The 18,833-nt window shown below is 41.6% G+C and overlaps 1 protein-coding gene and 1 pseudogene across 1 annotated transcript; both read left to right on the top strand.

The window, feature by feature from the left end:
* The first annotated feature begins 7,246 nt into the window (after nucleotides 1-7,246).
* Nucleotides 7,247-10,003, top strand: CCDC89 (coiled-coil domain containing 89). Its single transcript, XM_003129723.5, has one exon. It carries the CDS (start codon nucleotides 7,315-7,317, stop codon nucleotides 8,428-8,430), a length of 1,116 nt encoding a protein of 371 aa, XP_003129771.1. The 5' UTR covers nucleotides 7,247-7,314; the 3' UTR covers nucleotides 8,431-10,003.
* A 6,445-nt stretch (nucleotides 10,004-16,448) lies between these two features.
* LOC146399767 (U2 spliceosomal RNA) lies at nucleotides 16,449-16,601 on the top strand (annotated as a pseudogene).
* Nucleotides 16,602-18,833: the final 2,232 nt, after the last annotated feature.

Below are 18,833 nucleotides of genomic sequence, written 5' to 3'. Positions count from 1 at the left end.
TTAATTTAGCTCCATTTCCTTTTCCTGTTCTGACTGTGGGAGGAGCAAGACGAGGTGATTGGAGGCCCAGCTCCCACGTCAACCTGGAATCATGGCTGAAGTGCAGATCCCGTTCCAGCTCCCACCACTTCATACGACAAGCTTTATTGCTCCTTGTTTCCAGTTACCTGCTCAGACATCTCCCAGCATTCAGCCGGCTCTGAAGCACCCATGAAGTTGGTTCTCGTATCCCCTCACTGAGGATTAGGACTGCCTGTCTCCATCCTCAGACCCCTGGCCTTCAAAACACCAGAGTGGACCACAGAACCATCCTTCTTGCATCCACCCACAGAACTTCCAACTGCCTCGGGATGTCCAAAGGGATGTCATGTCACATTCTCTTCTGGAAAAGAAAATATAAATTACAGCTGCAGTCTTCACCTGGCTACAGAGGAAGGCTAAATGGGATCTCCATGCATTACAAAGTGTGGGCAACCTGAATTCTTTGGGGAGGTGAACTCAAGTTGACGGGCTTTTGACCCAGTGGGATTTTTAGGCAAAGTCCCTGCCGAAACTTTTTATTTGCTTAAACTGGAGGCATTTCTTTGAATTGCATGTTTTAGGGTTCTTTTTCCAGAAATTCAACTGGAAATAAGCTAAAAGGGGGGGATTGATGGGAAAGATACTGGGTTAGCCCACAGAATTAAGTACTGCAGGCTGGAGTTCTCACTGTGGCTCAGCGGGTTGGAACCCAACAGAGTGTCTGTGAGGATGTGGGTTCAATCCCTGGCCTGCCTCAGTGGGTTAAGGATCTGGTGTGGTTGTGGTTATGGTGTAGGCTGGCAGCTGCAGCTCTTATTCCACCCCCTAACTTGAGAACTTCCATATGCCACAGGTGCAGCCTGAAAAAGAAAAGAAAAAAAAAAAGTACTGCAGGAACATATATTACTTGGGGGACTCATGGGCTGGAACCAGGAACTCAGGTACCATCTCTCTTCTTCCTCAGGGAGTGGGAAATAGTACCACAGGCAGCCCTAGCATCACAACCTCTCAGCTAAAGCACTTTTCTTTCCTAGGTTCAGCTTGAGGGAGCTCTGGGAGAAACTGGCCAGGCTTGGGTCATGTCCCCACCTCTTGCACCACCCACTGTAGCCAGGAATGGATAGGGTAAGATCCATGACTGACCCTGCCTGGATTATGGGTCAGGAGAATGGGATATTATATAGACATGGGCATTGGAGAAATCAAGAGGTAAACAGCCATGCAATTTATGTCTCCCTCTGGTGAAAACACTTCAAAATTCCTTTATTTTAAAAATGAGGTCATCTTTCAGAGTCACTGCTGAAGCTTTCCAAAGAGGCCTAAATTTCCACATCCACCATGATTTCTAGGTAGGTGGCGAGGATTCTGGTCAGTGCACGGCCTGCTCCCCTGGCCTCGGAGCCCACCAAAGCATGATCACTCTTAGGCTACCCTCACTTCCAGGGAACTTGCTTGGACTGCTTTGCCTACATCTCATCCATACTCACCATCTACGTAGAAAGTGCTTGAACATCCGCCTTCTGCTGGACCCTTATTCCCATTCAGATTTGGGATTGCTCTCCCATCTCCGCTTCCTTTGCCACTCTCTCCCAGGCTCATTCACTCTTTTCACTAGTTTGACAAAACATGTGCCCTTACAGATTTGATCCAATCACAACATTCCTTCCACTTCTTGCTGACTTGTTCCAAAAGAACTGGTTCTCCTTCAGCCTCACAAAAAGGTGACTTTCACTCTCCATATTTAGAACCTCAGTCAGGATGTTGGGTCAGAGTTCAGATCATGGCATCCCCATGTTTATTCTTTGAGAGGAGTGATGTGTCTACTTTATCCACAGTTGTGTTGGCCGTTATCACACTGAATATTCTGTTTTTCTATTTGTCTCCATCCTTAGGCTGTAGTCATCTTAAGAAGTGGGACTGCAAACCTTAGACATAAGTTTCTTAGTATGTGAACTGAATGAATGAATGATGAACTAAAGACCATGGGCTTTAGTATCAGAAAGATCTGGATTTGAATTCTGTTTCTATCACTCCCGTAGTGACTTGGGACAACTTGCTTAACCTCTCTGCCTTAATTTCTTTGTTCCTTGCTGATCATAAAATGTGGATAATAATGCCTACCTTTCAAGAATATTGTTAGAATTAAATGTGCAAATGTCTAGTACTGTGTAGAGTGTATAGAACCATGTAAATAGTAGCTTTAAAAAGATGTTAAAAGACTTAACAAAGGCAAGGAGGAGGATGTATTGTTCACCCCTAGGGAGGGTGTTGGCCACTGTTTACATCCTGTACCTCTGGGAAGGGAATATATCGTTCAGGATCAAAGGCAGGTGGGGGAAAAAAATGGTAGAACAAAGAAAACCACCTTGGCAGAGAGGAGCAGAATGTCATTATTACTAAACTGTAAGTTCTCTGAGAAGAGTGACACACCTAATTTAATAATGAAGACCTAGTATCTAGCACCACACCATACATTACAAATGTTTATTGAATAAATCAGTGAATGCATATTGATTAGGATCTTGTGAGATTCTTGACCTTGACAAGCGATCTATAAATTTAGTATTACTTTAAATAAGTTTAACATAGAAGATATATAAAATATTCCTAACATAGAAAATCTATTTACTCAATAGATATTGAGCATCGACTATATGCGAGGGACTTAGAAAGGTAGAAAGAGAGGGTGAAGCATCCATAAGCTCATCCACAAAAAACTTCTAGCAATATTTTGAGCATTTGAAATATATTTTATGAATTCAGTTGACTACCTCAGACAACCATATATCATAATCGTCAAATAAAATTTTCAGTGTATGTCTGACCCTTTTATTTAAATGAAGAGGACACTCCCTTCCCCATTGGCAACCACAAGTCTGTTCTCTATGTCCATGAATCTGTTTCTGTTTTGTAGATAGGTTCATCTGTGCCATATTTTAGATTCCACATGTGAGTGCTATAATATGGTATTTGTCTTTCTCATTAACGTCACTTAGTATGATAATCTCTAGTTACATCTGTATTACTACAAATGGCATGATTTCATTCTTTTTTGTGGCTGAGTAGTAGTCCATTGTATATATGTAGCACATCTTCTCAATCCACCCATCTGTCAATGGACATTTAGGTGGTTTCCATGTCTTGGCTATTGTAAACAGTGCTGCTATGAACAAGGGGTGCGTGTATCCTTTTGAATTATAGTTTTGTTGAGATATATGTCCAGGAGTGGGATTGCTGGATCATATGGTGGTTCTATATTTAGTTTTCTGAGGAATCACCATACTATTTTCCATAGTGGTTGTACTAATGTACATTCCCACCAAGAGTGTAAGAGGGTTCTCTTTTCTTCACACCCTCTCCAGCATTTGTTATTTGTAGACTTATTATTAATGACCTTTCTGACTAGTGTGAGTTGGTACCTCACTGCAGTTTTTATTTGCATTTCTATAATGATTAGTGATACTGAATGTCTTGTCCTGTTCCTGTTGGCCATCCCTGTGTCTTCTTTGAAAAAATGTCTATTCAGGTCTTCTGCCCAATTGTCAATTGGATTGTTTGTTTGTTTTTGTTATTTAGTTGTTTGAGCTACTTGTGTATTTTAGAAATTAAGTCCATGTCGGTCACATCATTTGCACCTACTTTCTCCCACTGTGTAGGTTGTCTTTTCATTCCATTTATGCTTTCCTTTGCTGTGCAAAAGCTTTAAGCTTGATTAGGTCCCATTTGTTTATTTCTGTTTTTATTTCTATTGCCTGGGAAGACTGACCTAATAAAACATTGCTATGATTTATATCAGAGAATGCTTTGCCCATGTTCTCATCTAAGAGTTTTATGGTAGCATGTCTTATGTTTAAGTCTTTAAGCCATTTTGAGTTTATTTTTGTGCCTGGTATGAGGGTGTGTTCCAGTTTCACTGATTTACATGCAGCTGTCAAATTTTCCCAGTACAACTTGCTGAAGAGACTGTTATTTTCCCATTTTACATTCTTTGTCAAAGATTAATTGACCTGTAAGTGTCTGGGTTTATTTCTGAGCTCTATATTCTGTTCCAATGAGCCATATGGAACAGATGGCTTTGTACAAATAACACACTGTTTTGATTACTGTGGCCCTGTAATATTGTCTGAGGTCTGGGAGAGTTACGCCTCTTGCCTTGTGGGTTTTTTGTTTTTTGATTTTTTTTTGGTTTGGTCACTGCATCCAAGGCATGTAGAAGTTCCTGGGCCAGGGATCAAGCCCACACCACAGCAGTGATCTGAGCTGCTGCAGTGACAAAGCTGGTTCGGTTAACCTGATGCAGCACAAAGGCACTCCCTCCTGCCTTGCCCCCCACACCCACCTCAGGATTGCTATGACAGTTCTGGGTCTTTTATGGTTCCATATAAATTTTCCAGTTGTTCTAATTCTGTGAAAAATGGTATGGGTAATTTGATAGGGATTGCATTAAATCTGAAGAGTGCTTTGGATAGTATGGCCATTTTAACAATATTGATTTTTCCAATCCAAGAGCATATCTTTGCATTTCTTTGAATCTTTAAATTCCTTTACTAATGCTTTATAGTTTTCAGTGTATATCTTTCACCTCCTTGGTCAGGTTTATTCCTAGGTATTTTTTTGGGGGGGGGTGATTTTTTTTTTACATTCCTTTTTTGATATTTAATGGTTAGTATACAAAAATATAGCTGATTTCTGAACATTAATCTTGTATCCTGGTACTTTGCTGAATTAGTTTGTCAGATTGAGTAGTTTTTGTGTGGAATCCTTAGGGTTTCCTATATCATGTCATTTGCATATAGTTGAAGAAAACTGTTCTCACTTTCTAGTCACTTGCCTCAGTTTCGCAAGTTCCATTTCAGTATATGAAGCTTGAAATGTAAGGAAAAGTGAAGAAGAGATGTGATGGAGAAATTAAAAATAAGTTTCATTTCTATTTTTTAAAGTCTTGGAACCCACTTTCATAAACCCTAAATATCCTACAATTTAAGTTGTTATTAAAATTTTAATTCAGAAGATTTCCCTAGTCCTCAGCCTTGCTTTTCCTGTGTAGACAAGAGATTCAGGATTTGGGACAAGAGATCCTAATCTTTGGGACCAAGGGAGACTCTTAAACTCTTCTTTCAGTTCTATTTTGCTTCAAGTGAAATCTGAAGTATTTAAAAATCCATCCATCTATAACAACACCCTAGGCTTTTTTCTTATCGTAAAGACTTGAGAAATTGAGTCTGACCACCAGAAACTGTGACACAGAAAAAGCCAGCTCTTTACCCTGTCCTTAAGTTTTCACATTACTAACATTGTTCTGAATTTTAACTTTTTTATCTTGCTCTTTTCAGTTATCTAACACAAGCATCTCCATGCCATTAAATTACCTTTAAACAGATAATGTTTAATGTCTACATAATATTCTATTATATGAAAATACACTTTTTTTAACATTTTCCCTTTTTTGGACATTTTGGTTTTCAATTCTTAGTTGTTATAAACCACTCTCTGAGCAAAATGTTTTCTTTCAGAGTATTTCCTGAGCAAAGATCTCCCTAGAAGGACAATCATTAGTTCCAAAAGCATAGAGCTGTTTTAAATTCTCAAAACATGGTATCAATTGACTTTCAGTAAAAGAGAGAACCTATTTCATTATACTCTTACCTGACCTGAGTCATCTTAAAATAAGGGGGAAATTTTTGATTAGGTGGAGAGAAGAAGTGATATCTAGTTTAAACTTGTATTTATTGGATCACCATGGGGTTCAATTCCCAGCCCTTTGTCTCCTCTCATCTGTGAATGTAATTGTTCACTTCTCTTTTAAGCTGTTAATGCTTTAATAATTTATACAGGCTCTTTATAAAAAGATAAATCTATCGTCTGTCATATTTATGGTAGGTGTTTTTGTCAATTTGATTTTTGCCCTCAGTGTCCATTCAGCACATGTTTATATGAATCTCCCCAAGGCACAGATCTAGTCGTCAGGAACAAAATAGACCCAGTCCCTGCCTTTAAGGATCTTGGGGTTTAAAAGGGGGAGGCAGGCGAATAAACAGTGCAGTAAAGCTTTCACATGCTCTGTTAGAAGTACAAATAAGCTAGAATGGCAGCACTAACAGAGGTGAGTGGTCAAATGAATATGTAGGGGCCAGGAATGGCTTCACAGAGGAGATGATTCTTAACCAAGCATAAAATGCTGAGTAAATTACTAAAGTGACAGGGGCAAGGTGGGAAAAAGCATTCCAGGCAGAACAGACACCTATAGGCAGGGCCAGAGAGCTGGTCAGCTAGGGTTGGGCTAGGGAGTAAAATGCCAGGCAGATCCAGAGGAAGAAGAGGCTGGAGAGACCTCAGAACCACATAATTTTTAAAAATTATATCCAACTTTTGATGTTCAGCTAAGTCAAAGTAAGCTTTGCCTTTTTCATCTCTTACATAATATTTAAGCTAAGAAAGACTTCTCACACGAAGCTTTAATGCTTCCCTTTATTTTCCTCTAGTTTCCATTTTTAATATTTTGTTTTTATTTTACTCTTTACATTTAACTATATAACCCATCTGTAATTGCCTTTGGTGTAAGTAAAGTAAGCCTCACTTGAATCTTTGTTGTTGTTGTTGGTTGCAATGTTCATCACACCAACATTATCCGTTAAGCTTCCCTTTGTGATCCTATTGTGTTAATGAGCAAAACAGGACATGCCGAATATCTAATAAAATGTATTCTCGGCTGGGGGCCAATGCAAGGGGAAACAAAAGAGCTACTACTGGGCTTTGCTCTTTCACTGAGCTGTCTTAAACACTACAGGTACACCCTCAGCCATTTATAATTTTCGCTCTCAGGAGCAATACTGCTGCTTTGTATTTATAGATGGCATATTTTTTAAGGAGCCAGCCGTTTCCACAGACCGGACTCTACTCTCATGACCACTGAAGCGGAGAGCGGGTAGAGGGATATGTCATGGCTGCTGGATTTGTTTACTCTCGCAAGAAAGCAGGTGGCGTCAGGTTTCTTCCCCCTATGCCGGCTGTAAGTCCAGAGGGGTTGGCATCTCTGCATAACACAGGCCAGACCCTGGGTTGTGAGCTGAGAGCTCTGATTGGTCAGAAAGGCGAGCATAGCCTGACCACATTGGTTCTGGGCTCCCCTGTTGTTACTTCACAGCATTCTGCAGACCTGTCCACCAATCACAGGGGTCCTTACTGGGTGAAATGCTAAGGAGTGCCAGGAGCCCCTAGCAACGCTGTGGCTTTTGAAATCTGGAGAGGGGAACCGTGAGTAATCGGCCCGATAGTGCAGGATAGTACCTGCAGATGCCTCAGGAAGAGACAGCTCTCGGGATGGACGCCCCATCTGCTGAAAAACTATTAGAAAAGCAAAACAAAAAGCTCGAAAACCAGGAAGAGGAGGGACTGGAGTTTAAGGAACTGGATGGTCTGAGGGAAGCCTTGGCAAACCTCCGGGGACTGTCCGAGGAGGAGAAGGGTGAGAAGGCGATGCTTTGCTCCCGCATCCAGGAGCAATCCCAGCTCATCTGCATCCTGAAGCGGAGGTCAGACGAAGCCCTGGAGCGCTGCCAGGTCCTGGAGCTGCTCAACGCAGAACTGGAGGAGAAGAGGATGCTGGAGGCCGAGAAGCTGAAAGCCAAGAGTGAGCATGCCGAGAAGCTGGAGGAACGCTTTATGACCCTGGCAGCCAACCACGAGTTGATGATCCGCTTCAAGGATGAACACAAGAATCAGAACATCAAGCTGAGAGAGGAGAACGAGAAGCTGAGGCTGGAGAATGACCACCTCTTCAGCCAGGCTTTGAAGGACCAGGAGGTCAAAGTAGCTCAGCTCACCGCCCAGAGCGAGGCCCTGGCCAAGGAGCTGGAGACTCTGAAACAGCGGAGTGCTCAGGATGCTTGCCAGGCGCAGGCCCGAGAGAAGGAGCTGCTGAAGCTGCAGAGCCAGCAGGCCTGCGCCCACGCCAGGGAGACCGAGCAGCTGCGCAGCCAGCTGCAGAGCCTCAAGCAGCAGCACCAGCAGGCCACGGAGCAGATGGCCAAGGCCGAGCAGGCACACAGCCTACTGAACCAGGAGCTGCAGGCCAGGCTGCAGACCGTCAGTCGTGAGAAAGAGGAGCTATTGCAGTTGTCCATGGAGAGGGGCAAGGTGCTCCAGAACAAGCAAGCAGAGATACGCCAGCTTGAGGATAAGCTGGAGACAGCAGATGTGGCCAGGAGGCACGCAGTGGAGCGGTTTGAACAAGAGGCAGTGGCCGTGGACAGTAACTTGAGAGTTCGGGAGCTTCAGCGCAGGGTGGATGGGATCCAGAAGGCCTATGATGAACTCAGGCTGCAGTCTGAAGCCTTCAAAAGGCACAGCCTGGATCTCTTAAGCAAAGAGAGAGAGCTCAATGCCAAACTTCGCCATCTCTTTCCATAAGGAAGCTTCTGCTTCCTCTGGCCTCTCACTTAGACTTCAAGTATTTGTGCCTTAGCATAATGGCAAGAGTAAAGATGGTATTCCATTTATTATACTTTCAAGTACAAAAGACCCCTCAAAGAAAAGCTACTTTACTGTGATGTTGTTGCTATTGTAAGGATAACACTAATTTTAGTGCCACCACCTAGAATACACTATATTTACCAAATTTCTTTCTGTGTCTTTAAAATCTTCGTAAGTTTGCTGTCAATATCTCCACCTCCCCCATACATTTTTCATTCTCAACCTCAGATATCCTAAGTTTTTAAATTAGCAGTGCTTATGGATGTAAGTGAATCTTAAAAGTGCCTAGTTGGGATGTGCTATTGTGAGAATAAAAATAGCTTAATAAGCCCTTGTAAATAGATAAGCTTGGAGTCTCCCATAGTAGCATAGATAACCTGCAGAAAAGCGACTGATTTTGTAACTGGCCAAAGAGTTGCTCACTTTACCTGCTTTATGGCAATACCCTTTTGATTTTATTTGATTTATACTGGCTTGGAAGAGAAAGATTGAGTTCATTAAGTTCTAAACTAGGCAAACTTTATTATAATCATTCTACATGAGCAATAAGATTCAAATAAGTAAAATCAACCCATTTTAATTTTTCCAGAATGCTTAGACCACATGCCATTTTTTTGGTTTTTTTCCTTAATAAAAATTAGAATTTGAGGTGCAAAAAAGCAAATTATCAGTAGTTTCATTTAATATTGCACATATGCTAATAGAGGTCTCCAATATGGAATAACAAGTCATAGCAGACTGCATATGATATATATAGCAACACACAGCGATTGCTTTTTTTCTATGAGCATATTTTCTTGCAATTGTTTCTTTTTTAAAGAAAAACATCTAAGTGGAATGTGTATCTGTATACTTACAGCATTGTTGAGAAATACTTAAATAGTCGTTATAAAAACTTGTTTTATACAAAGTTCTTAAAGAGGTAGTTATAAAAATACACTTTATGCTTCCTTATTTCTCTGTATTTAGTTGATATAGAGGCATATGATGAATACTTCTCAAAATATATTGCAACATATTTTTTTCACCCACTTGGTGCCAAGAGTGCCCAGAGTTACCTAATGATTTGGATTTATTAAAAAATATTACTTGGTACTTTTTTAATACACAATTTTAAGCATTATCTAAGACAATTTGTAGAACCTGTTTTCTCATGGTTCTATTAAAATGGTGGTATTAAATACGGATGTCAAAGATCCACGTTGCTGGCTTGAAAGGACTACTTACTTCCTCTTACATGTTACCAAGAATCAGAATATAGGAGCTAATTTAATTATAGACCATTGAGTTCCTACTAGTTATCATTGTGCTGACGCACTTTGTTTCCCCGCCCCCCAACACCAGCACTTTGGATGTATTGTTTTGTCTAATTTTTAGGACCCCTGAAGAAAGTAATTGTGTTCATTTTTATTTAAAAGAAGAAACTGAGATTCAGTAATTTGTTCAAGGCCACTTGCTCACTAGGGAGCTGGGATTTTGATGACAATAAATGAAAGATTTATTGACTGTCTACTGAGTACCAAGCTCTAAGGGTGGGTGCTGAGAATAAGCCTAAAGAAGGATGTTTTCTGCCCTGGAGCAGCACCCACATAGTCTAGACGAGGGGCCAAAAAGCAATCACATACAGTGTAATGTGTTTTCAACCAGGGGTGTTATGAGTCACTATGGCTGAAACACACACACACCTGCTAAACGGCTGGGGGTCAGGGTTGGGATGGTAGGATTGCCAGGAATGACTAACACAGCACTTGATATATAAGCTGGTTCTTAAATAACTAGAATTTCATCAGGTGGAGAAAAGGGAGAAAGGATTGCGATAGCATCATGTAGAAAGTCACAGAGGTTTTCTAAAATGTCCAGCACATTTGGCAAAACCGTAAGTCGTTGGGAAGCGGTGCTGAGAAGCATGTCTACAGATAAAACTGTGGACAGAATAAAAGGACCCTCGAAAGCCAGCGGGCCCCATATTTTGCAGGGAGAGGCGAGAAGAGTCGGCAAGCTGGAAAACAGGAACCACAGATATGCCCCCCCCCCCTTGCCACGCAGATTGGGCTGTATGGCGAAGAGCCTGGTGCGCAGGCGCAATATCATCTCCCCAACTTCTACTAGCACTGGCCTGAGGAAACTCCCACCACTAGACCCAAACGACTGGAAGGGTCGTCCCTCTTACTCAATTTTTGTGCAAGGGAGGAGGAAGAAGTGACTCCTGTGCAGAGGTCAAGGGCATCCTGGAAGCAGTCATCTGGGCAGGGAATTCTGGGGTCTGTGTACAGAGTGTGGGCTGGTAGACGATTGCCCTCTGGAACTCTGCTAGGTGGAGAAGGGTACCTCTGGAAGAGCATGGGGGTGGATAAGATGGGGGACAGGGGTGCACGGCCCCTAAAGCGTAGGCGCAAAAAAGGGTCTCAGTGGCCTAGGTCTGAGGATGGCACTGTTCAGAGGCATGCTGAGGGTTTGTGCTAGTTTGAGCCATACCGAGTTGGCACTTTGTAGTTCACAATGATTAGAAACGGGTCATTTCATAATGTTCACTCTAATACCCCTTTGAAAGATACTAGAAAGTGGTAATGAGAATAGACGGTCACAGATGGATGCCTAGAGGTTAGCTGAGGAAAAGATCGCACAACAGATTAGGAAAGTAAGAGCAATGTGCACCTATCATGTGTCCACTGCTTTTCGTGTCACTTTCATGCCAACTCTTAAAGAGAGGTTCAATTAACTATTTTATAGGTGAAAATAGTGAGACTCAGAGAGGGTGACTTGCCCAAAGCCAAGGAGCTTTGGGGTGGAAGGAGAGAATTGAAACCAAGCCCCTTGGGCAGGTCTGGCTTCATGGGTTTGCCACCTGCACAGGGACCCCACACTTGGTCCTACTGCCGCTGCCTTGAGATTCTTAATAATTGTATGGCAAAGGGCTCCATGTTTTTATTTATTTTATTTTATTTACAGCTGTACCTGCAGCATATGGAAATTCCAAGGTTAGGGGTCGAATCAGAGCTGCAGCTGCGGGCCCACACCACAGCCACAGCAATATGGGATTTGAGCCTCATCCGTGACCTAAACTGCAGCTGTGGCAACTCTGGATCCATAACCCGCTGAGTGAAGCCAGGCATCAAACCTGCATCCTTGTGGGCAGGATGCTATACAGTGATGTTTCGTCAATGTATAAATCCACGATCTCCAAATTACTGCCTTTGGGGGGAAATGTAAAAAACATAACAAAGCAGACCGATATTCCTGGTGGATTTATCTGTGACATCATCCATGAGCAGTAACCCTAAAATGAAAATCAATAGAACAGAGATTCTAAAACCAAATAATGTGTAAGTAGTGCTGTGTAGCTGATAAGTGTGATCTATTGTGTTACCTACATTGTAAGCCATTCAGTGTTCCCGTAAGGAACTTGTCTGGTTCAAAAAACAAACACACAAAGCCATGAAAGAGAACTAGGAAATGAAAAACTACAGGAAAAATGAAAAGTGACTGGTTGACGTTTTCACAATACTGTTTCACTTAGTGAAAATTAATTTGTTTCTGGTAAACAAAGTATTAAAGAATATCAATTTCTCCCCAATTCCTCTATATTGAAGTTAAACATTGTTTGAAGGAGCACCTGCTTGCTGTTCTCTCCAACCCTCCTTGACTCAGATACTCGAGGAGTGGCTGTGCCTGGGTCAAGGCAGGAGTGGTGCTGTGCTCCCCACTATGGTAAGACCAAGAAAACTGGGCATTTGAGATACCACCTCTTGGCCCATGAATAAAGGAACGAGGACCATGACCTTAACTGCTCTCTCAAAAGCTGACCATTGACTCTGCTGTCATTGGCCAAAATCAGGTCATATGCAAATACGTCAATCAAACATCTTCATGGACAGTGTTGCAACCATGACTGACTTCAATCAGGATGTGCCCTTGGTTGGGAATGAGGCGACTTTCTATGGCATATACTAGATGCAGCGACCTAACAAAGGTAGGGCTTTGCCCACGAGAATGGAGGTGGATGTTGGGTGGACCACCAGCAGTGGTCTTATCAGGTGGGAGTCTCTCTCTCAATTCTCCATCTCTTAAAAAAAGTTGCTGAGATTTTGGGAAGTGGCCAGAAATGGGCTTTTCTAATCATTTGTCCATCTCCCTAAGGACAAACTGGATGCTAGTTTCCAAACACTAACAACATCTTATTAAAGACCCTAGAGCTCTACAACTGAGTCTCCCTACTTGGCATTGTTCTTTTCAAACCTGATATTTATCCCGTTTGGAAAAAACTAATTCAAGAAAGAAGTTTTCCTTTGGAACAGACCTCCCTGATCATTCACTACATATTCAACTAACCATGGTACCCCTTCCACACCCTCCTCATTCCTCGGTTCAACAAAAGGACTTGTCTTAGCTCTTTGCCAGACCGTCCCTATTTGATACTCGAATCCACTCTTACATGCACGAGTTTCAATCTTCTCTTTCATGTTTAAGATGACCATTACATAATTGTTTGTAATAGCAAAAGATTGGAAACACTCTACATACCATCAGTAAGGAACCTATTAAATTTTGAATAAACTGTGGGATACATTGCGAATACAAGGGAGGGAAGGGATGGAGGGAGGGAAGCTCTCTGTGTATTGATACAGAAGTATCTCCAGGACATATGCAGGGAGAAAAAACAAACGGCTTGCAGAATATGTTATATGTGGGAGTTTCCGTTGTGGCGCAGCGGAAACAAATCCGACTAGGAACCATGAGGTTGCGGGTTCGATCCCTGGCCTCGCTCAGGGGGTTAAGGATCCAGCGTTGCCGTGAGCTGTGGTGTAGCTCGCAGATGAGGCTCAGATCTGGTGTTGCTGTGGCTGTGGTGTAGGCCGGCAGCAACAGTTCCGATTCGCCCCCTCGCCTGGAGCCTCCATATGCCGCAGGTGAGGCCCTAAAAAGACAAAAAAAAAAAAAGAATGTTATATGTTACCTTTGTGTAAGGGGTAGAGAATGAGAGGGGTCTAAGAATGTAAATTCTTACTTATTTATGTACTCCCAGCTATAAATAAATATTGGAAAAAATAATTACTAAGAAAAGTGTTTCTTAGTGCTATGGAGGAGTGGAGACAGGGATGGATAGGGTGAGGATTGGGAAGGAAACTTCGAGATGTTTCCATTGTGTATCATTTGCCCCTTGAATCATGTGAATACATCACCTCTTTGAAAATTTAATAAAATTAAAAACAAAAAAGAATCTTCCACATAACTGCTTCCTAGTCAGCTCTATTTCTGTGTAGATGACTCAAAAAACCTACAGATTTTTCTTGCCCCAAGAACTGAGTAGATAAGACATATTTTACACAGAGCCAAATATGGCTTGACAGAACTGGGTCAGGCCGTTCAGCTGGAAGCTGCCGCTTTCATGAATGTTCAACAATGTACAGCTGATGACAGTATCTTTTTCTGCCCTTAGGAATGCCTCCTAATGATTACTATTTCTCTCCTAAATTTAAAGATTTAAAGGTATTAACTTTTCTCATGGATATTCACATGTCCATGGGAGACTTAAATTTTAACTTTTAGGAAGGCCTATTTTCTCATATATTCAAATTTTCAGGCTTTGAGTATTGGTTTTTTGTTGTTTTGCCCTCACAGACCAAAAAATAAAATAAAATTAAAAAAAAAAATAAAGGTAGGGCAGGCCAAGCCATTCTGCTATTCATTTTTTTCCCCTCTCTTCTTTTTAGGGCCACATCTGCAGCATATGGAAGTTCCCCAGCTAGGAATTGAATCAGAGCTGCAGCTGCCGGCCTACCACCACAGCCACAGCAATGCCGGATCCTTAACCCACTCAGCAAGGCCAAGGATCAAACCCACATCCTCATGGATACTAGCCAGATTTGTTTCTACTGTGCCACAACAGGAACTCCCTTTTTGTTTGTTCTTCCAGGCCAAGCCTTTCTGATCATTAAATTTTAATTAATAATTGTCATTTAACATATCTCATTAGTGTAACAAATGTTTACTGAGAGCCTGTTATCAGCTAGGCACTGTGTTCAGTCCTGGAAACTTTATCCTCGCTGAATCAGCATCCCGGTGGGTGGGGAGAAAATGCTGAAGGTTAGGATGACATGGGAGTGCATGGCAGAGTTTAGGGAAAGGTTAGGGAAAGCTTGTCCTAGAAGTGGCATTTAAGTTAAAGCCTGCAGAATGTGTGAGAATTGTCCCAGAGAAGAGATGAGGAAAACATGAAAGTAGAGTAGCTTGGAAGCCGTTACAGCTCTTCCTGCTCTTGGCATGAAAACTGCTTTCACAATAGTCACACCATCCAGGGCTGCAGAATAAGCAGTCACGGTAGACTCTAACAAGAGACTCTGTGGCTTGATTAATCCAATTACACATCCATATTTACCTCCCGGGTTCTGGGTCAGAAATCTGAGCCTGCATAATCTGGCTCAATCCTCCCCACGCCCCATCTCCACTCAAATCCTTTCACTAGGCCCTTCAAGAAATCTAGATCTATGATGGGCAGACTAGCCAAGGTATTAGTGCAGGGAGTGAAGGGGTGTGTTGGCATCAGACTGCCTAGATTAAAATCATGTCACTTCCTGGGTGACCTTATTTATAAGATCTTACTGGGTGAAGAAGAAATCAGAGAGCTAGAACTTTCAGTAAGGGAGCATTTATCCTACATTTTTCTAGTCCCTTTATTTCAGGGTAACAAAATGGCCCCTACATGGTGAGATAAATGTGTTTTTTTACTGAAGAACCCCAGATAATAAAAGCCCAGTGAAATAATTATTCAGGCACCGATCATCATTAGATGAAACCATTAGGAGAAAAGTTAATGGAGAATTTCGCTGTCCCCATTTGAAAACATCAATCAATCTTAGCTTCACTAAAACCAGCAAAGATAGACACTACATGCTTCCCCATGTGATGCACCATACAGAGCAGTGCCTCCTAGGAAGTAGTCTGGCCAAAAATGTTGAACCTTAAGCTAACTAAGCCCTGAGAATTAACTTCTGCTTATAGGAATGATGGAGCTGGGGGCAGGGGGAAGTAAAGCAGCATTCAGAGAAAGCAAACAGACAAATATAGAATAAGTGATACTCAACAGGACAACTGATCTGGCTTCTTCAAAAAATCAAATGGACTGGTGACAAGGGGTAGAGGGATGCTGTCCTAGAGTAAAAGAGGTTTGAGAGATATAAAGAATGTATCGCATTGTTTGGATCCTCATTCCATCAAGCCATCTGTAGTTAGAAATTTTTGCGACAATTGAATATTGACTTGGGTTAAATGATACCAAGAAATGCATAACAACTGACTAGGTGCAATCAGGACATTGTGGTTACAGAAAAAGATGAACTTACACTTAAAAATGTATGCTGACATGTGTAAGGATCAAATGACATGATGTCAATGATTTTTACTTTGAAATACTTCAAAAAAAAGGGGGCAAGTGGATGAAGCAGTGTGGCAAATTTTGATAATTCTTAAATTTGGAGAAGGAGTATATAGGGATTCAGCATATTCTTTTCTGTAGCTCTGTATATGACTGCAGATTTTCGATATTTAAAAAGTTAATAGAGATCTGATGTTTGTGAAGGAGGGAGGAAGAGAAGTGGTTAGAAACTGGCAATGAGCTTAACCAAGTTCTGGTTCAGGGGTGCCCGTGGGTGAGAGAGAAGACACTTTCCCACCTGAGAAGTGGAGTCCTTTCCATCAGAACATAAAAAGCTTTGCTCCTATCCTTCCAAATCTCTAATGCCCAAGCTTCTACACCTGTGGTCCCTTTCCCCACCAAAGCAGCAAGTGTCAGCTTCAGGGTCAACAATTGTGGGGCTTGATTAGTTGGGTGGCATACCAGTGATTTCTTACTATTTTAGTTGGTTACCAATGTTGGTCATTTTAAAATAAAATAAATCCGATTCCAGCCCATAATACTATAACTCATTCATTTGCATTCAGAAATGCTTTTTTTTTAAATTGCTTCTCGGCCTTTTGGCTAAGATCAAGTGTAGAAATGCTTTTTTTGAGACGAAAGAAATGGAAATATAGCTAGTACACAGAGAATTGCATATAATCCATGCAATTATGTAGTGCTTGTAAACATAATCCTACAATACCCTAGATACTGTCAGTCTTTTGAGTCTTCAATTTTCATCCAATTGTAAAATCTTTTCATGATCTTATTTCCTACCCTTTACAGATTATACTTCATGAATGCACAAGTAAACTGTGTTAAAGTGAGCACTCCAGCCTCTGTAGCACTCTTGTTCTGCTGTATTCATTTAGCAAAACCCCAACCCTGATTTAGCTGCATTCCCCACCATCTCTACTCCAACTCTCTGCTATGGAAAATCTAATAAATGTATGTATTGGTGATGGAGTACAATTATGTCATGGTCTTTGTAAAGCATTTGATAGATTGGTACTCATCATCTATTTCAATCCCTCTTTTAATGTATTCTTTTCTTTTCTTTTTCTTTTTTCTATTTATGGCTGTGTCTACGGCATATGGAAGTTCCTGAGCCAGAGGTTGAAATGGAGCTGCTTCTGCATCCTACGCTGCAGCTCGTGGCAATTCTTAACCCACTGAATGAGGCCAGGGATTGAACCCACATCTTCATGTACACCCTGTTGGGTTCTTAACCTACTGAGCCACAACAGGCACTCCCTAATGTGTGTTTTTTTTTTTTTTTTTTTGTCTTTTTGCTATTTCTCGGGCCGCTCCCGCGGCATGTGGAGATTCCCAGGCTAGGGGTCCAATTGGAGCCATAGCCACCGGCCTACGCCAGAGCCACAGCAACGTGGGATCTGAGCCGCGTCTGCAACCTACACCACAGCTCACAGCAACGCTGGATCGTTAACCCACTGAGCAAGGCCAGGGATAGAACCCGCAACCTCATGGTTCCTAGTCGGATTCGTTAACCACTGTGCCACGACGGGAACTCCCCTAATGTGTTTTTAATGTGCTTTTCAGTATTGCAGAAATGGAAAAGCTAAAACAAAAGAAACCGCAGATCAAACCATATTTGCCAGATTTCCCTGTAGTTATATTTGGAAGCTGCAAATTAGACAGCCATCCTTTCTCCCTGCTTTGGCTCTTCTTGCTGCCAAGCACAGTCTTGGGGACATTGGGTTTTTCTGCAACAACATCCTAGTATTCATTTACTAGTTTTATTTATTTATTTGTTATTGAAGTATAGGTGATTTACGATATCATATTAGTTTCAGGTGTACAGCATAGTGATTCAATATTTTTATGGATTTTACTCCATTTAAAGTTGTTACAAAACCATAGCTATATTTCCCTGTGCTATACAGTATATCCTTGCTGCTTATCTATTTTATACATAGCAGTTTGTATCTCTTAATCCCATATCTCTCTCACGGTCCTCCTTCCCACTGCCCTCTCCCCACTGGTAACCACTAGTTTGTTTTCTATATCTGTAAGTCTGTTTCTGTTTTATTATATACACGTTTGTTTTATTTTTTAAATGCTACATATAAGTGATAACACATAGTATTTATTTTTCTCCACCTGACTTATTTCACTAAGCATAATATTCTCTAGGTCCATCCCCACTGTTGCAAATGGCAGAATTTCATTATTTTTAATGGCTATTATTTCATTATATGTATATACCACATCTTTTTTATCCATTCATCTGTTAATGGACATTTGTGTTGCTTCCATATCTTGGCTATTATAAATAGCACTGCTATGAACATTGGGGAGTATACATCCTTTCCAATTAGTGAGATTTTAGGGGGACACACCCAGATCATATGGTAATTCTGTTTTCAGGTTTGTTTTGTTTTTGTTTTTTTTGTTTTTTGTTTTTTTGTCTTTTTGCCTTTTCTAGGGCCGCTCTCCGCAGCATATGGAGGTTCCCAGGCTAGGGGTCCAATCGGAGCTGTAGCCGCCAACCTACACCAGAGCCACAGCAATGCCAGATCCGAGCAGTGTCTGTGACCTACAGCCACAGCTCACAGCAACGCCGGATCCTTAACCCACTGAGCAAGGCCAGGGATCAAACCCACAACCTCATGTTTCCTAGTTGGATTCCTTAACCACCGCACCACCACGGGAACTCCCTGTTTTCAGTTTTTTGAGGAACCTCTACACTGTTTTCCGTAGTGGCTGCACCAATTTACATTCCCACTCACAATGTACAAGGGTTTCCTTTTCTCCACATCCTCTGCAACATTTGTTATTTGTGGAATTCTTAATGATCATCATTCTGATCGTGTGAGGTAATATATCGTGGTTTTTATTTGCATTTCTTTAATGATTAGTGGTACTGAGCGTCTTCTCTTGTGCCTCTTGGCCATCTGTATGTCTTCTTGGGGACATGCCTATTCAC

The sequence above is a fragment of the Sus scrofa genome, chromosome 9 (genome assembly GCF_054392235.1).
Source record: "Sus scrofa isolate SSC_HxYL_T2T_F1_AM1 chromosome 9, Sscrofa_HxYL_maternal_Yorkshire_Landrace_v2.0, whole genome shotgun sequence".
NCBI lineage: Eukaryota > Metazoa > Chordata > Mammalia > Artiodactyla > Suidae > Sus > Sus scrofa.
This window is presented reverse-complemented; position numbering and strand designations above follow the sequence as displayed.

What these genes read in the sequence shown, in the direction of transcription:
- CCDC89 (XM_003129723.5), top strand. Translation starts at nt 7,315, where the DNA reads ATGCCTCAGGAAGAGACAGCTCTCGGGATGGACGCCCCATCTGCTGAA.